Source organism: Melitaea cinxia, chromosome 2 (genome assembly GCF_905220565.1).
Source record: "Melitaea cinxia chromosome 2, ilMelCinx1.1, whole genome shotgun sequence".
NCBI classification, from domain to species: Eukaryota; Metazoa; Arthropoda; class Insecta; order Lepidoptera; family Nymphalidae; genus Melitaea; species Melitaea cinxia.
The window spans coordinates 188126-200616 of record NC_059395.1 but is presented as its reverse complement, the minus strand read 5'-3'; the positions used below and the strand labels follow the sequence as shown (position 1 = coordinate 200616).

Here is a 12491-nt window from a genome sequence, read left to right as displayed (position 1 = left end):
GCTTATAGACGTCTGCAACACCAGAAGCATCGCAAACGCGTTGCCGACCCAATCCCCAATCCCCCCAGGAGCTCTGGTCACCTTACTCACCAACAGGAACACAATACTGCTTGAAAACAGTATTATTTTGCTGTGATCTTCTGTAAGGTCGAGGTACTACCCCAGTCGGGCTGCTCCATATTTTGAGCAGGAAATTCCTGCTGTGCCCTACCTCAGTTAACATGTAACTCAAATAAAAATGAAATAAAACACACGACATTAAAATTTGAAGACACAAGAGAACTAAAGGTACAGGAGATACTTACATGAGATATTTAAGTTTACCGGTTTTGTGCACGCACATACTATAAATATAAAACTACATATCATTACTATATGATGACCGTCCAAAGTCAGTTGTGTTTAAATGGAATATTAAGAACACATTAATGCAATAGATAATCATTTATAACGGATAGATTCCGTCGTTCGAAGCGGCGATAACTTCGCCTCTGCGTATCACCGCTATCTGAACTTAGCGAGATGGAACGTCTAATCGGAGTCAATTCATCAAAACAATACTTAGTTGTCATTATCGAAACAAATAAATAATATTGGAGTGTCCGTTTGTAATATTAAAATATCCGCTATTTACTAAATGCATATGGATGTGTACGCGGTCATCATTTCGGGCCTCCACAAGTTCGCGCCAAAAATGGCATGAGCTCATGTGTGTTGCCCATAGTCACCACGCTGGGTAGGCGGGTTGGTGATCATACACGGTACATATACCAAAATAACACTTTTTACAATTTTTGTTTGTGTGTTTGTTTGGTCCGGCTAATTTCTGAAACGGCTGGACCGATTTTGACGGGACTTTCACTGGCAGATAGCTGATGTAATAAGGAGTACGTACTCGTAGCTTAGGCTACTTTTATTTTATATTTTTTTCTGAAACTGAACAATATTTTTTTTTTAAATGCCACGCGGAAGAAGTCGCGGGCACGGCTAGTATCTTGATATAAGTAATCGAAGTATAAAAAAGAGAAAAGCATGATTTTCAACGAACAACTGTAGTGTAGAGAAAACACATAAAATAATTTTTTTTTCTGTCTTCATGTTTGTCCGTGCTATCATGTTGTCAGTGCCATCTAGAATATTATAAATAAGTAATTTTACTGTGGCCCCCAAACGGATGTAAATACTGTGCTGAGGGCCCGCAAGCATAAACAACTCAAGCGCAAACGCCCAGATACGTGCGGGATCGAATCTGTGACTAACCGTATCACCAGTCGCTATAACCGTCATCATAATACATGTGGATGTATTTGTCACATACTGATTATATTTGTTACTTGCAGTCCCGACGGCGGTTATGCTGTGTTATGCGAAATAGTAAGCGCATGAATTTTTCCAATTTCCTGCGTAATTTTCTTAAGTTTTCTTTCCATAAAAACACTACAAAGTATTAGAAAACATTAAAAAAGGCCGTCTAAAATATCTGTCCCAGCCGTTCTCCAGTTTAGCGCCAAGCAACGTGTTTAGTGATTAATTATTATATGAATAGATTATTTTGTAACAGTTACACAAGTATAGTTCGCGTCATGTAAAAAGAACGCTGGCCTTGAAGCTGCGCAGAAGCGATTTATCGGTCTATTTGGTGGTACGGGGTAGGGGGACGGGAGTGTTTATCACTGTCGCATGCTTGCCGGTGTGCTATTGGTTGACAGCGGTTGACAGTTCGACGTCGACTCAAATTATTATCGCGCACAAAAGTTTTAAATTACAAAATTCTCCATTTACTATTTATTTCACTAAAAAACAATTATCAATTTATCATTTTAAACACATAAAACCTATTAAGATACGAATATCGAGAGTACAGATAATTATTATTTTTGAATACGACATTTCAATAACTAAAAAAATTTGTTATTGCTTTTGTTTAAAAAAAAATTGTGATTTTGTAAAGTGATAATTATTATACTTATTTAGTCCGAATTATTCGCACTTGTATTTCTAGTATTTTTTAATGTACCTACCAATAACCATTATACGAAGCCGCGAGTGAAAGCCTAATTAAAAAATAAAACAGTAGTACTTGTGCGCGAGTATACCCATGCGCAAACGCACCCCCTCCAGTTTCTTTCAGCGTTCTTTTTACATGACGCGAACTATACACACAAGTTACGACACAACAATGCACACGACACATGACACAACACAGACACATGTTCGCGGCGGAACAAAGTCGAAATTATTATTAAAATTCCCCCACTTGAGCACACCGGTGCGCGTTTGATCTCAGAACGACGGAGAGATGAAACTAGATAACGATCAAATATAGCCATCAAATTAACATACATTATTCACTGGGGACCTAAAACATTACATAGGAACGTTCACAACAAAATATTATCAAATTATAATAAAACAATTACCCTGTGTTCTTTCGTATGTCGACTTTGTTACCGCGGTGAAATGTATAGTTTTTTTTGTTAGGTAATTCTAGTTTTATTAGGTCGTAAAGCGAGTGGAGTGAGACCGACTTTTAGAGTGATTTGTATGAAGTGAATGAGAATTAAAGTATGTGAACTATAATGGCTAATTTTTTGACCTTCATGATATATTTTCTAAGTTATTAGTAATACAAAGGTCAGAACATTTCCGTTACAAACACAAACGTGCCCATCATTTACATATGTGTTTATTACTGTCTATTTTATGTTGTTTTCTATTAATCTATAATCCAATTACTATCGTTTTTACTGCACTTACAGCTTGTAAGCACCTTGTTGTGAGGGCAGGGCTTAGGAATTGGTCATAATATGTCTGTTTAACGGCACTGCTGGCTGACAATTCACATTCAGGTTTTGTACAAGCAGAGAATTCTTTAAAAATACGACATATTTCTGATTTCGTCTTTATTATTTCCGACAATCAAACATCTCGTTAGATCCTAATGACTTTTATCTCAGAATAGTTTGTAATAAACAAAAAAAAAAACCTTATCAGCGAGATCGATACATCCGGGAAGAACATGGTTAGCACCCGTTGATCGCAGATCGTTAAAAAATATTATTAATATAATATATTATTCAAATCTGCGCAAAGCAGTGGAGCTTGTTATCTTAATTATTAATTTAGGATAGGTATTTGTTTAACGAGTATTGGTTAGTGAACTCACCCGAGTGTCCCAGAGACAGCGAAAGTAGCGGGTGAATCTATATATAATATCTTTTGTATTTTTCCGACTTTAAAATTCCGTTCACGTATCGGTAAATATTTTAAGAACTATTTATTTATTTATTTATTTTGGGAGGAATAACAGCTGAAAAATACAATATACAAAATGATATAGAAATAAAAAGCTACCAATAGTTTACCACCAGTGTGTAATTACTAAAGTGATCTGTGATACTTTTATTCTACCGCCCCAAAATTTTTCATTCATCTATCGCATGTTGCATGTCGCATGTCGCCAGTGTTCCGCGGTATTTGTGTTTTGATCTGCGTATTAATGTAAATGTTTTATACTTATATTTCAATTACATGGTTTCATAAAACCACACAATTTTTGTTTAAGACTTTTTTTTTAAGTACTACGTAATTATGTTGAACGGTGTTGTTATAAGCAAACAAACAAATACCTCTCATTCAACCGCTCCCAGTAGGTTGTAAATTCAACAAAGGATTCCGGGATTTGGATATAGGTACGCGTTTGTACTTACACAAGAGATAAACGCTAAGATCACATCTGTATCGCTTCAGCTTGTAATATCACACTGCTGGACATAGGCCTCTTTCACTACTTAACTTCTTAATCCACCACGTTGCCCCAATGCGGGTTGCCGGATATATTCCCTACTATGAGTAACGACCGCTATCAGGTGTAGATGATGACAACCGGGACACCAAGACCACGGCAAACATCTGTATGGTCAATACAAATGCCTATGTAATCTGTGGAGGTCGAAGACAAAACGCCACGCATGCCAAAGAACGCCAAAGCATTGTCAAAATTCATCGATTTGTAACTTTCTTCTTATTTTTAGTTGAAATCTTTGTAAGTACGTGTTTGTTACTACTTAAGTTGTTAATTAGAAAACTGATTTATTTCCATTCGCTTGTTGTTTATTTCGCTAGTTGTTCTTGTATGGTGCTATCTTTTATTTTGATAAAATAAAATAATGGATGAAAACTTACTTGTTAATCCCACTTACTTATTGGGCATAACGTTAATTTGCCCGTTCATTGAGAAGAGCTGTCTTTCTAATTATATTATAGGTCACCGATACCCAAGTCAATGTTCGTGAGTGCGATTAGGTGTTTGTTATTCTTACACGCAAACATTACCGAAGGAATATTTATTATAAATATTGTATAAAAAGATGAAGGATCAAAGCAGCGTAGAGCCTAACATAAGCTTGCTATTAGAAACTTTATGTGAATTTGATTTTTTCGTTTAAAATTTTTTCATAAAATTTATTAAGTTTATCATGTTTTTCGTCGTGGAGTTTTAGAACAATCAAAATAAAGTGTAGTTAAACAATAAATTTAATATTTTGATAAATAAATTCGAAAACTCTTAAAATTGTTATACATTTGTAAAAAAAGGCTTACAAAGGAATCGCAAGAGTTAATACTAAAACCAGCTTGACGACTTAACAAGAGGACAGCCGAATAAAACGAAATAATACAAATTGTTTAGTTCAATTTTAAACAACTGGCGCCATCTGTGAACTGCGTGGAGTATTACGATGTCCTTCAGAATTTCTCTGTGAAAGATACGGTATAAATGTAATTTTGAGTATATTAGCGATTGAAAAATATTTTTTTTAAGCTATTATAGCTTATTATATATTTGGCTTATTATATATTTTTAAGCTATATATTAAAAGTACAAAAAAATGCATAATGCTATCTTTAAACTACTTTCAAATATCATTCAACATCAATAAATTACTCAGTGATTAGTATGGTTATTAATAACGTAGGAGAAAATTTTTAGAAGCCTACATTTTGTTTTCTTATCCTTAAAATTAAATTTCAATTAACTAGAATTCAATAATCTATTACAAACTTACTTTTTCAAATGTTTTTTGTTTCTTGTAAATGCCATCTATGAGAAATATTGAGAAACTATTAATTCGAGTTGGCAATGTAGATGGCGACACAGTCGAAAACAAAACTAGTAGGATAATCAAGGTAGCATAGTCGTCGGAGGACAAAATTAAAATCAATCTGAAATAGTTTTAAAGATTTTATCAAAGCTGTAATTAAAAAAAAAACAACCAGGATCTGATGATGGGATCCCAGAGAACTCTCAAAAATCCGCATACTTTTTACTGGGTATACCGATTTTAATGATTTTTAATTTAATCGAAAGCCGATGTTTATCATGTGGTCACATATTAGTGGTATTTATTTGACTATTTTTTCGTCTACCTACGTTGTATCATTTGTCGATGTAAATGAAGTCGGTTTTTCTTCGTTTGCGAGCGAACACAATTATGGTAAAAACAATTTCGATATTATTTTCGGTTTTAGATTGTATTAGCGGTAAGAAAATAAGATTACGTTTATTTCAAAAACCATGTTAAGTTTTCGTGTAATGTTATACTAGCGGCATCTTGTGGTTTCACCCGAATATTTCAAGATTCCTGGAAAAGTAATAACAAATAACCAATGTGTTACTCGGGATCTCAAACTTTGTATGTTCCAATTTTTATCACAACACAGTTCATCATCATCATCATCATTCCAGCCTATTGCAGTCCAGTGCTGGACATAGGCCTCTACAAGTTCGCGCCAAAAATGTGTGAACTCATGTGTGTCACAGTTACAAACATCGATTCATCCTCACAAACTTTTGTATCCATTTGTAATTAAATCAAATAAAAAACAATTTTATTTAAATAGGCTTCAAAAGCACTTTCGAATCATCATTTTACAAATAAAATTTTAAAGTTATTATTAAGTAAATCGACCACCGATATCGGAATGTAGAATCTGTAGAGAAGAATCGGCAAGAAACTCCGCAGTTACTCATTTGAAAGTAATATATAAACTGTGTTTTAGTACAAAATTAGCAGTATCTTGCACGAAATACAGTAACACTAAGTCCACACATCTTTATCAACTATGTAATCCTGTACCGAGTATTACGCTTTATCTTTTAATTTCTTTTTAGTAAACACTTTAAATTTATGTTTAGACAATTGCATAATTGTTTCTGAGATTTTATTATACATGCGAATACCATAACCCAGAAAGGAGACGTTTACTTTGCGCAGTCGGAAACTTGGAGTTACAATTTTGTTATTCCTTCTCGTGTACACTGCGATTATTATTATTTATATCAAAACAAATATTAATAGATTAGTACAACGTAAAGTACTCAATACTGCACGCCTCTAAGGAGGCTGTGCTGTATTCGCACTGTGACAATCTCACATAATGAAAGGTACGAGAAGCTGTTTATCTTTTTATAACAACATACATTTTTATACAGAATATATTAAAATATAGATTAAATATCATTTGAAGTCATTTTTTTTGAAATTCTAGATTAAGCGAATATTATGTTGTCAACTTTTGGGATATACGGATGATAGCAAAATAATGCGAGAACCACTTGACGGAATAAGCCGTTTTTTATTATGTATCGTGTCAGCAAACTATCAAGTTAGAAGCCTATTGAATACGAATGCTGAAAAATTCTACAATTTTCCACATTAAAAATTTGCACGCCTCCAAGGAGGCTGTGCTTAATTTTATTTTGGGATTTTCTGAAAAGGGACCAAATCACAATTTTTGCCAAAAATATACGCGCTACGCTTCAGCCTGTAATATCCCACTACTGGGCATAGGCCTCTTTCCCCATATAGGAGAAGGATCCATAACGCTACTCCAATGCGGGTTGGCGGATATATTCCCTACTATGAGTAACGATCGCTATCAGGTGCACATGATAACAACCGGGACCGATGGCTTAACGTGCTCTCCGAGGCACGGTGGGGAGACCCACAAGGACTGCACAAACACCCAGACCACGGCAAACACCTGTATGGCTAATAAAAATGTTTGTCACGTGCGGAGAACGAACCCACAACCGCCATCGCAACAGGTACAATCCATGGCTGTGACCGTTGCGCCAACGCGGCGTCAAAATATAACACATAATTATGCTTATACCTATTAAATAATATCGTTTGATTCGTTAGAAAAATAATAATTGAAATAGTGACGGTGTGAGCTCAAGCTACATCTGATCACCGGTGGTTCATAATGGGCTTGCAATATTAACAACGAAATTTATTATATACCTATTTATTTATTTATTTTTCAAAACGCACTCGTTCTGAAAAATAAGAAAATAAATAAAATTTGTTTTTTTTTTTTATAACATAAAATAGTAGGCTACACTTTTGATAAGGGTAAAGTATTGAAATGAGACCTGTTTTTTGCGAACTGACTACGATAGTCTGAAGCGAAAGTTTTATGAAAAATTCATCAACACGTTACTTTCTTCAAATTTGAGGAAGAGAGAAAAACACATAAAATTGGCAAGATGTTTATTTCAATTACACCCAAAAGTAAAACAATTATACTTTAACACTAGAAATATATTACAAACACGAATCATTCGTGCCTCTTGTCGAGTATAAATTAATTATGTACAAAGTTCACACACACGGACAACACGCACACACAGTGACAGACACACGCACACACACGTATATAACGTTACAGAGCTAATATTAATTAAATATATTAATAAATTCGGTCATATCTGATAGCCAGGCTCTTATATAATATTTCATGAAAATAGTTTTAAATAATTCAACTGTTTACAACCCCCGTCCCTGGCGACGACAGCGCGTTGTAATACTTAGGTACATTTAAATATAATAATATTTATAAAAAAAAAAAATATTAATAGTCTAACTTCGTATACAATTTCATTTACCTAATTACAAATTATTTTCAAGAATCGCTTTGTTCGTTCATCATATTTATGAGACTTTATATATTTTCATTTTTCAGTATTTTAAACAAGTAGGTACGTATTTTAAAATGTCGTTTTTAACAACTGCATACGCCTAAATGAATAGTTTCAGCAATTCATCTTTCTATAGGTACACATTTAGAACTAATTTACTCCATGATTGACACAAGCGTGAATTGTTTTAAAAGTCATTATTAATTAATAGCAATATTTCTTACAGCGAAGTTTTCTCTTTGGTCATTTAAAAGTTTTGAAACATTGTTGCTTAAATACAATATAAACTTCTTTACAAGCGACATTTTTCGCTCGTTTTAAACTACTATAGTACAACACGTCGACAACGCTATCGGCGATCGCAATATAATCCGCAGATATCGTAATTATAAATGCTGTTTTGGTGGCGCTTTGGTGACAAGGAATAGATAAACTTAGCCTAGTCTTCTCCCACCAAGCGGCTCTGGCTCGTTAGGGCGGGCGGTAGTGTTGCGTGGTGGGCGCCGGGGCGCGCTCTAGCGCTGGTACCCTACAACAGAGCTGAGTTACACCACGCGTCACAGAGCCGTGAAGAGATTAGATCGTACAGGTGAAGGTAGCGTGAGACACGTGCAAACAGGCGACGTGCGATTATTACAGGCAGCGAGCGAGCGGACAGACTCCTAGATCGGAGCTAAGTAGCGGACTGAAGGAGAGAGCGCGTTCGTTCGCGTCGTTAGTCAGATAGATTTGTTGTTAGTTGCACAGAGGAGCGGCGGTCGGCTCCGGTTAGATCTCACACGCGGTTGTCAATAAGAATCAATACGAATCCCTGGATGGTTCTATATTTGAATAAACTGCCGCATAGAGGTAAAGCGGAAGGAGAGTCGGAAGCGTGCAAGCGGTGGCGAGTGTGGCGGTAGGGGGCGGCTACTCACGCGAGCTCGTGGTGTCTGGCGGGCAGCAGCAGCAGCGGCGCGCCGGCGCCCGCGCCCTCCACCGCCGCGTACAGCGGAGGCAGCACCTTGTGCGAGTGTGCCTCCACTGCGCACAACCACATGCGTTAGGCGGCCGCGCACCGGGACACGTAGCGCCACACTCGCCGCGCTCGACTCTCATGTGTCTAAGCACGTCTGGTTTACGTATCGCGTGACATGAGAGGCTCCGAGTGATCGGTCACGCTGTGTGACGCTACGTGTCACGCGGACGGTCCCTACAGTATAGTTAGGAGCGGGACCAGAACGTACCGGAGAGAGCGCCGCGCGCCACGCCCGCGCCGCCCGCGCCGCCGCCCATGCTCTTCGGCTTCCGCTTGCGTGTCTGGATGCCGTCCTTCTTCATGCTCAGCGGCCGGTTCACCTGCACACAAGCACACATCAGTAAACAAACGAACGGCTCCGAGCGGCGCGCCCCGACAGACGGGGAAACTCCTCGTAATCTACGGCGCGCGGCCCTATCATCCTTTAAACAAGCGTATCTAGTCACGAGGAGATAATTGATAAAAGATTATTTATCTCATTATGAATATTCGTGGACGCGATGATAATTCTCTATCAGTCGGTAGCCCCGACCGCTTTATCTAGAGAGATTAGATGAGACCCTGTGTTTTGATTTTTTACACAGGCCCAATATTTGCCGAGGAGTTCCCTGATAACTGAGCTGCAGAGGCGCGATTAGATACCTGCGGAACTCCGGAGCCGCCTAATCGACGCAGCCCGTCGTAATCGATGCACAATCGCGACTCGCGCGATATGGAACTGGGTATCTATTACGATTTTACACAATTGTAAACGCCACTTCCTACATTATCATCTGCGTTCATTCATCAACGACTAGGTTATCAGATACGATGCAGTACGCACGTTGTGCAGCTTGTAGTAGAGGCCGCAGGCGTTGCAGACGGGCTCGCCGTTGTTGTTGCGCCGCCACAGCGTCGTGTTGGACGTGCGGCAGTTCGCGCACGTGACGCCCACGCGCCGGTTGCCGTTGGTGGGCTGAAGAATAAGAGACATGTTATTGATACTATAATTGTATTTTTCTCACCGATTGTGTGCTCTAAGTTAGAAACTTACGAGAGCTTGCGGCGGCTTCGCCTTCTGCCCCTTGAGCGGCGGTCGGTTGACGCCGTTGATGCGCGTGTAGAGGCCGCACGCGTTGCACAGGTAGTGGCCGGTGCCGTCGCGCCGCCACAGCGGGGTCGTCGCCGCCGCGCAGTTCACGCACTCTTTCATTTCTCCCATTCCCGTCATACCTATTACAGAAAATATTATGTTATTAAGCTACTTGACCGTTATGTTAGTACAAATAATGCAACGTAATATGTAAAAGTAAGTGAAGCACGCACTGGGGTCGAAGCTGTCGTCGATGGGCAGCAGATTGTGGCCGGGCCAGGCCTGCGTGGGCGCCGCGTAGCTCTCCACCAGCAGCCCGCCCTCGTAGCCGGACACGGGCACGTACTCCACGCTGCCGCCCTGCCCCAGGTAGTGCTCGCCGCCCACCTTGTACTGCACCGTGTTGCCGTGCGTGTACAGCACGTTCACCTGACATCATGCAATTGTGCATCAATATTCGATCCTATATTTGGTTTGTTCCTCGAAATTGAACGAAATTAGTGTAACAAAAAGTTTAAACTTATAATTAGTTTAAATAAATTAAAATAAATTGTTTAAAAACAAGTTAAATATTATGCGTGATAAAATAGTTTCTGTATGTGTTTACGCAATGCGTTATGTACACGCAATATGTTTTTGTGCTCATATTGCGCACAACCAACAGCTCAAATCTTTATCTGATGAAATAATAGTTATATACCTGCTGAGAATTAGGGCTGGGCGGCGTTTCATACACGGCCTGCGACTGCGGCACCACGGAGCCGTACACGACGTGCGCGCCGCGCGTGTTGAGCGACGAGGAGGACAGCGTAGGGTCGCTGCGGTACAGCAGGCCGGGGGGCGAGTCGTCGCCCCGCGGGGCCGCGCCCGCGCCGTACAGCGTCAGCAGCTCCTTGCCGCCGCCGTACGCGCTGTAGCCCGCTGCCGCGTACTGCGGGCTCTGCCCCGAATACGTGTAGCCGCTCGCACTGTACACCGACGTCACCGGCTGCAGGCTGGCGTACGTGGTCGGCCGGGGCTCACCCTCGCCCCGCGACTCATACTTTACCTTAAATCAATAAAAATATGTTTAATCTACTCTCACAATACAGTGTAAATATAGTTTTTTTCAGGACTGTACTACCTGCTGGTACGCAACGCCGACCGCTTGCTGGTTGCTTAGAGATGTAGTCTGTATCATCTCCAAGGCGGAGGAGACGGCGACTTGATCGCTCAGTACGGCGCCGTATTGTCTACCGTCCTGTGCGTTTGCAGCTTCAGTTACGTAGGCTTGTTGGAGTTGTTCGGCTTTTTCTTTCTGTAGGAACACTTCGTGTGAGTGATCCTCGGTCTCGCCTTCCTGCGCCACTATGACGTGGTGAGATGTGCCATAACGTAGAGCGAGCCCTCTGCCGTACGCGGACCGCGGCGGCGGCCCTCGCGCGTGCTGTTGCTGCGGTGGTGGTAGTCTTTTGTCCTGTGGCGCAGGCGTCGGGGACTGCAGTGAGCGATATGGCTCCTGTTTGAACGCTAAGTATCGAGCTGTTTCAGCCTCTGCCATCCGCAGTCTCTCCTCGTCGTAATGTGTGGCGGCGCTGCGCCCATCTGAGTCCTCTATCTTAGGCGCGTACTGCATCTGTTCATGTTCTAGTTGCTGGGATTGTTCAGGGGGCTCGTCCTTTACGCCCTCATCGTTAACGTCCGAGGCGTCGGTTATGTGGCCGGCTGTCGTTATAGTCCTTAGGGCGCGTCGCGAGGTGATCACCGAGTGTGGTTCGCCGTTGGACTCCGATCCTGACGCGGTGGCCGCTGCACCGGCGCTTTCACTGTTCACGTTGGACTCGCTAGCCGCCATCTCCTGACGTTCCTCGTTTTTAACAAGTTGCAAAGCTTCATTATTGTCTCCCTCCTGTTGTTCCTGTTCATTTCTTTGTACCATAGAAGTTACATTCTCCATATTTATCTGCAAAAAACACTGAAATTTGTAAAACAATTCTCTAAATACTTTACTTTTCTTTGATTGAGGTTTATTGTTACTTAAAATTAGTCGTGTATATTTTGGTAAAAGTCAACGTAACAGATTGCCTTAACTAGAAATAAAGCAAATAAAACTAAAGGCTTTGAACCGGAAAAGCCGAGTCGCCTCGGAAATACAAATAGGGAACGAGACGCGGCGCCGGCGCTCGCGCACGCCCGCCGGTCTTGTGTTTGATTGTTTGAAGTGGTCTTGTTGTGGACGACCTTTAATAAGTACCACGCATTTCTTGAACACGACAGCCGTCGACTTTCCTTTTACATAGATATTTAAAAGGTGTGTTGAAGCAATATCTAATTCTGCATTTAGATTCCGAGCGTAACATTGTACACACAGGAGAGTGTCGGAGCGTTGTGTCCTCATCATTAGCAAACATCGGTCCTCCACGGAAATTTACACCTTT

General features: G+C 40.4%; 1 protein-coding gene across 1 annotated transcript; it reads right to left on the bottom strand.

Annotated features, from left to right (window-relative positions):
- Positions 1 to 8897: 8897 nt before the first annotated feature.
- LOC123666783 (transcription factor elt-1-like) lies at positions 8898 to 12010 on the bottom strand. The gene is made up of 7 exons (XM_045600838.1): positions 11198 to 12010; positions 10775 to 11122; positions 10308 to 10503; positions 10036 to 10214; positions 9826 to 9957; positions 9211 to 9322; positions 8898 to 9007 (listed from the first exon to the last, which is right to left on the bottom strand). Exons 1-7 carry the CDS (start codon positions 12008 to 12010, stop codon positions 8898 to 8900), a joined length of 1890 nt encoding a protein of 629 aa, XP_045456794.1.
- Positions 12011 to 12491: the final 481 nt, after the last annotated feature.

Excerpts from the sequence above, each read along its gene's own strand:
- LOC123666783 (XM_045600838.1), bottom strand. The coding sequence starts at position 12,010 with ATGGAGAATGTAACTTCTATGGTACAAAGAAATGAACAGGAACAACAG. Across the intron at positions 11,123-11,197 it reads TCGGCGTTGCGTACCAGCAG|GTAAAGTATGAGTCGCGGGG; the intron begins GTAGTACAGTCC and ends TATTGATTTAAG. Across the intron at positions 9,958-10,035 it reads CGAAGCCGCCGCAAGCTCTC|CCCACCAACGGCAACCGGCG; the intron begins GTAAGTTTCTAA and ends CTTATTCTTCAG.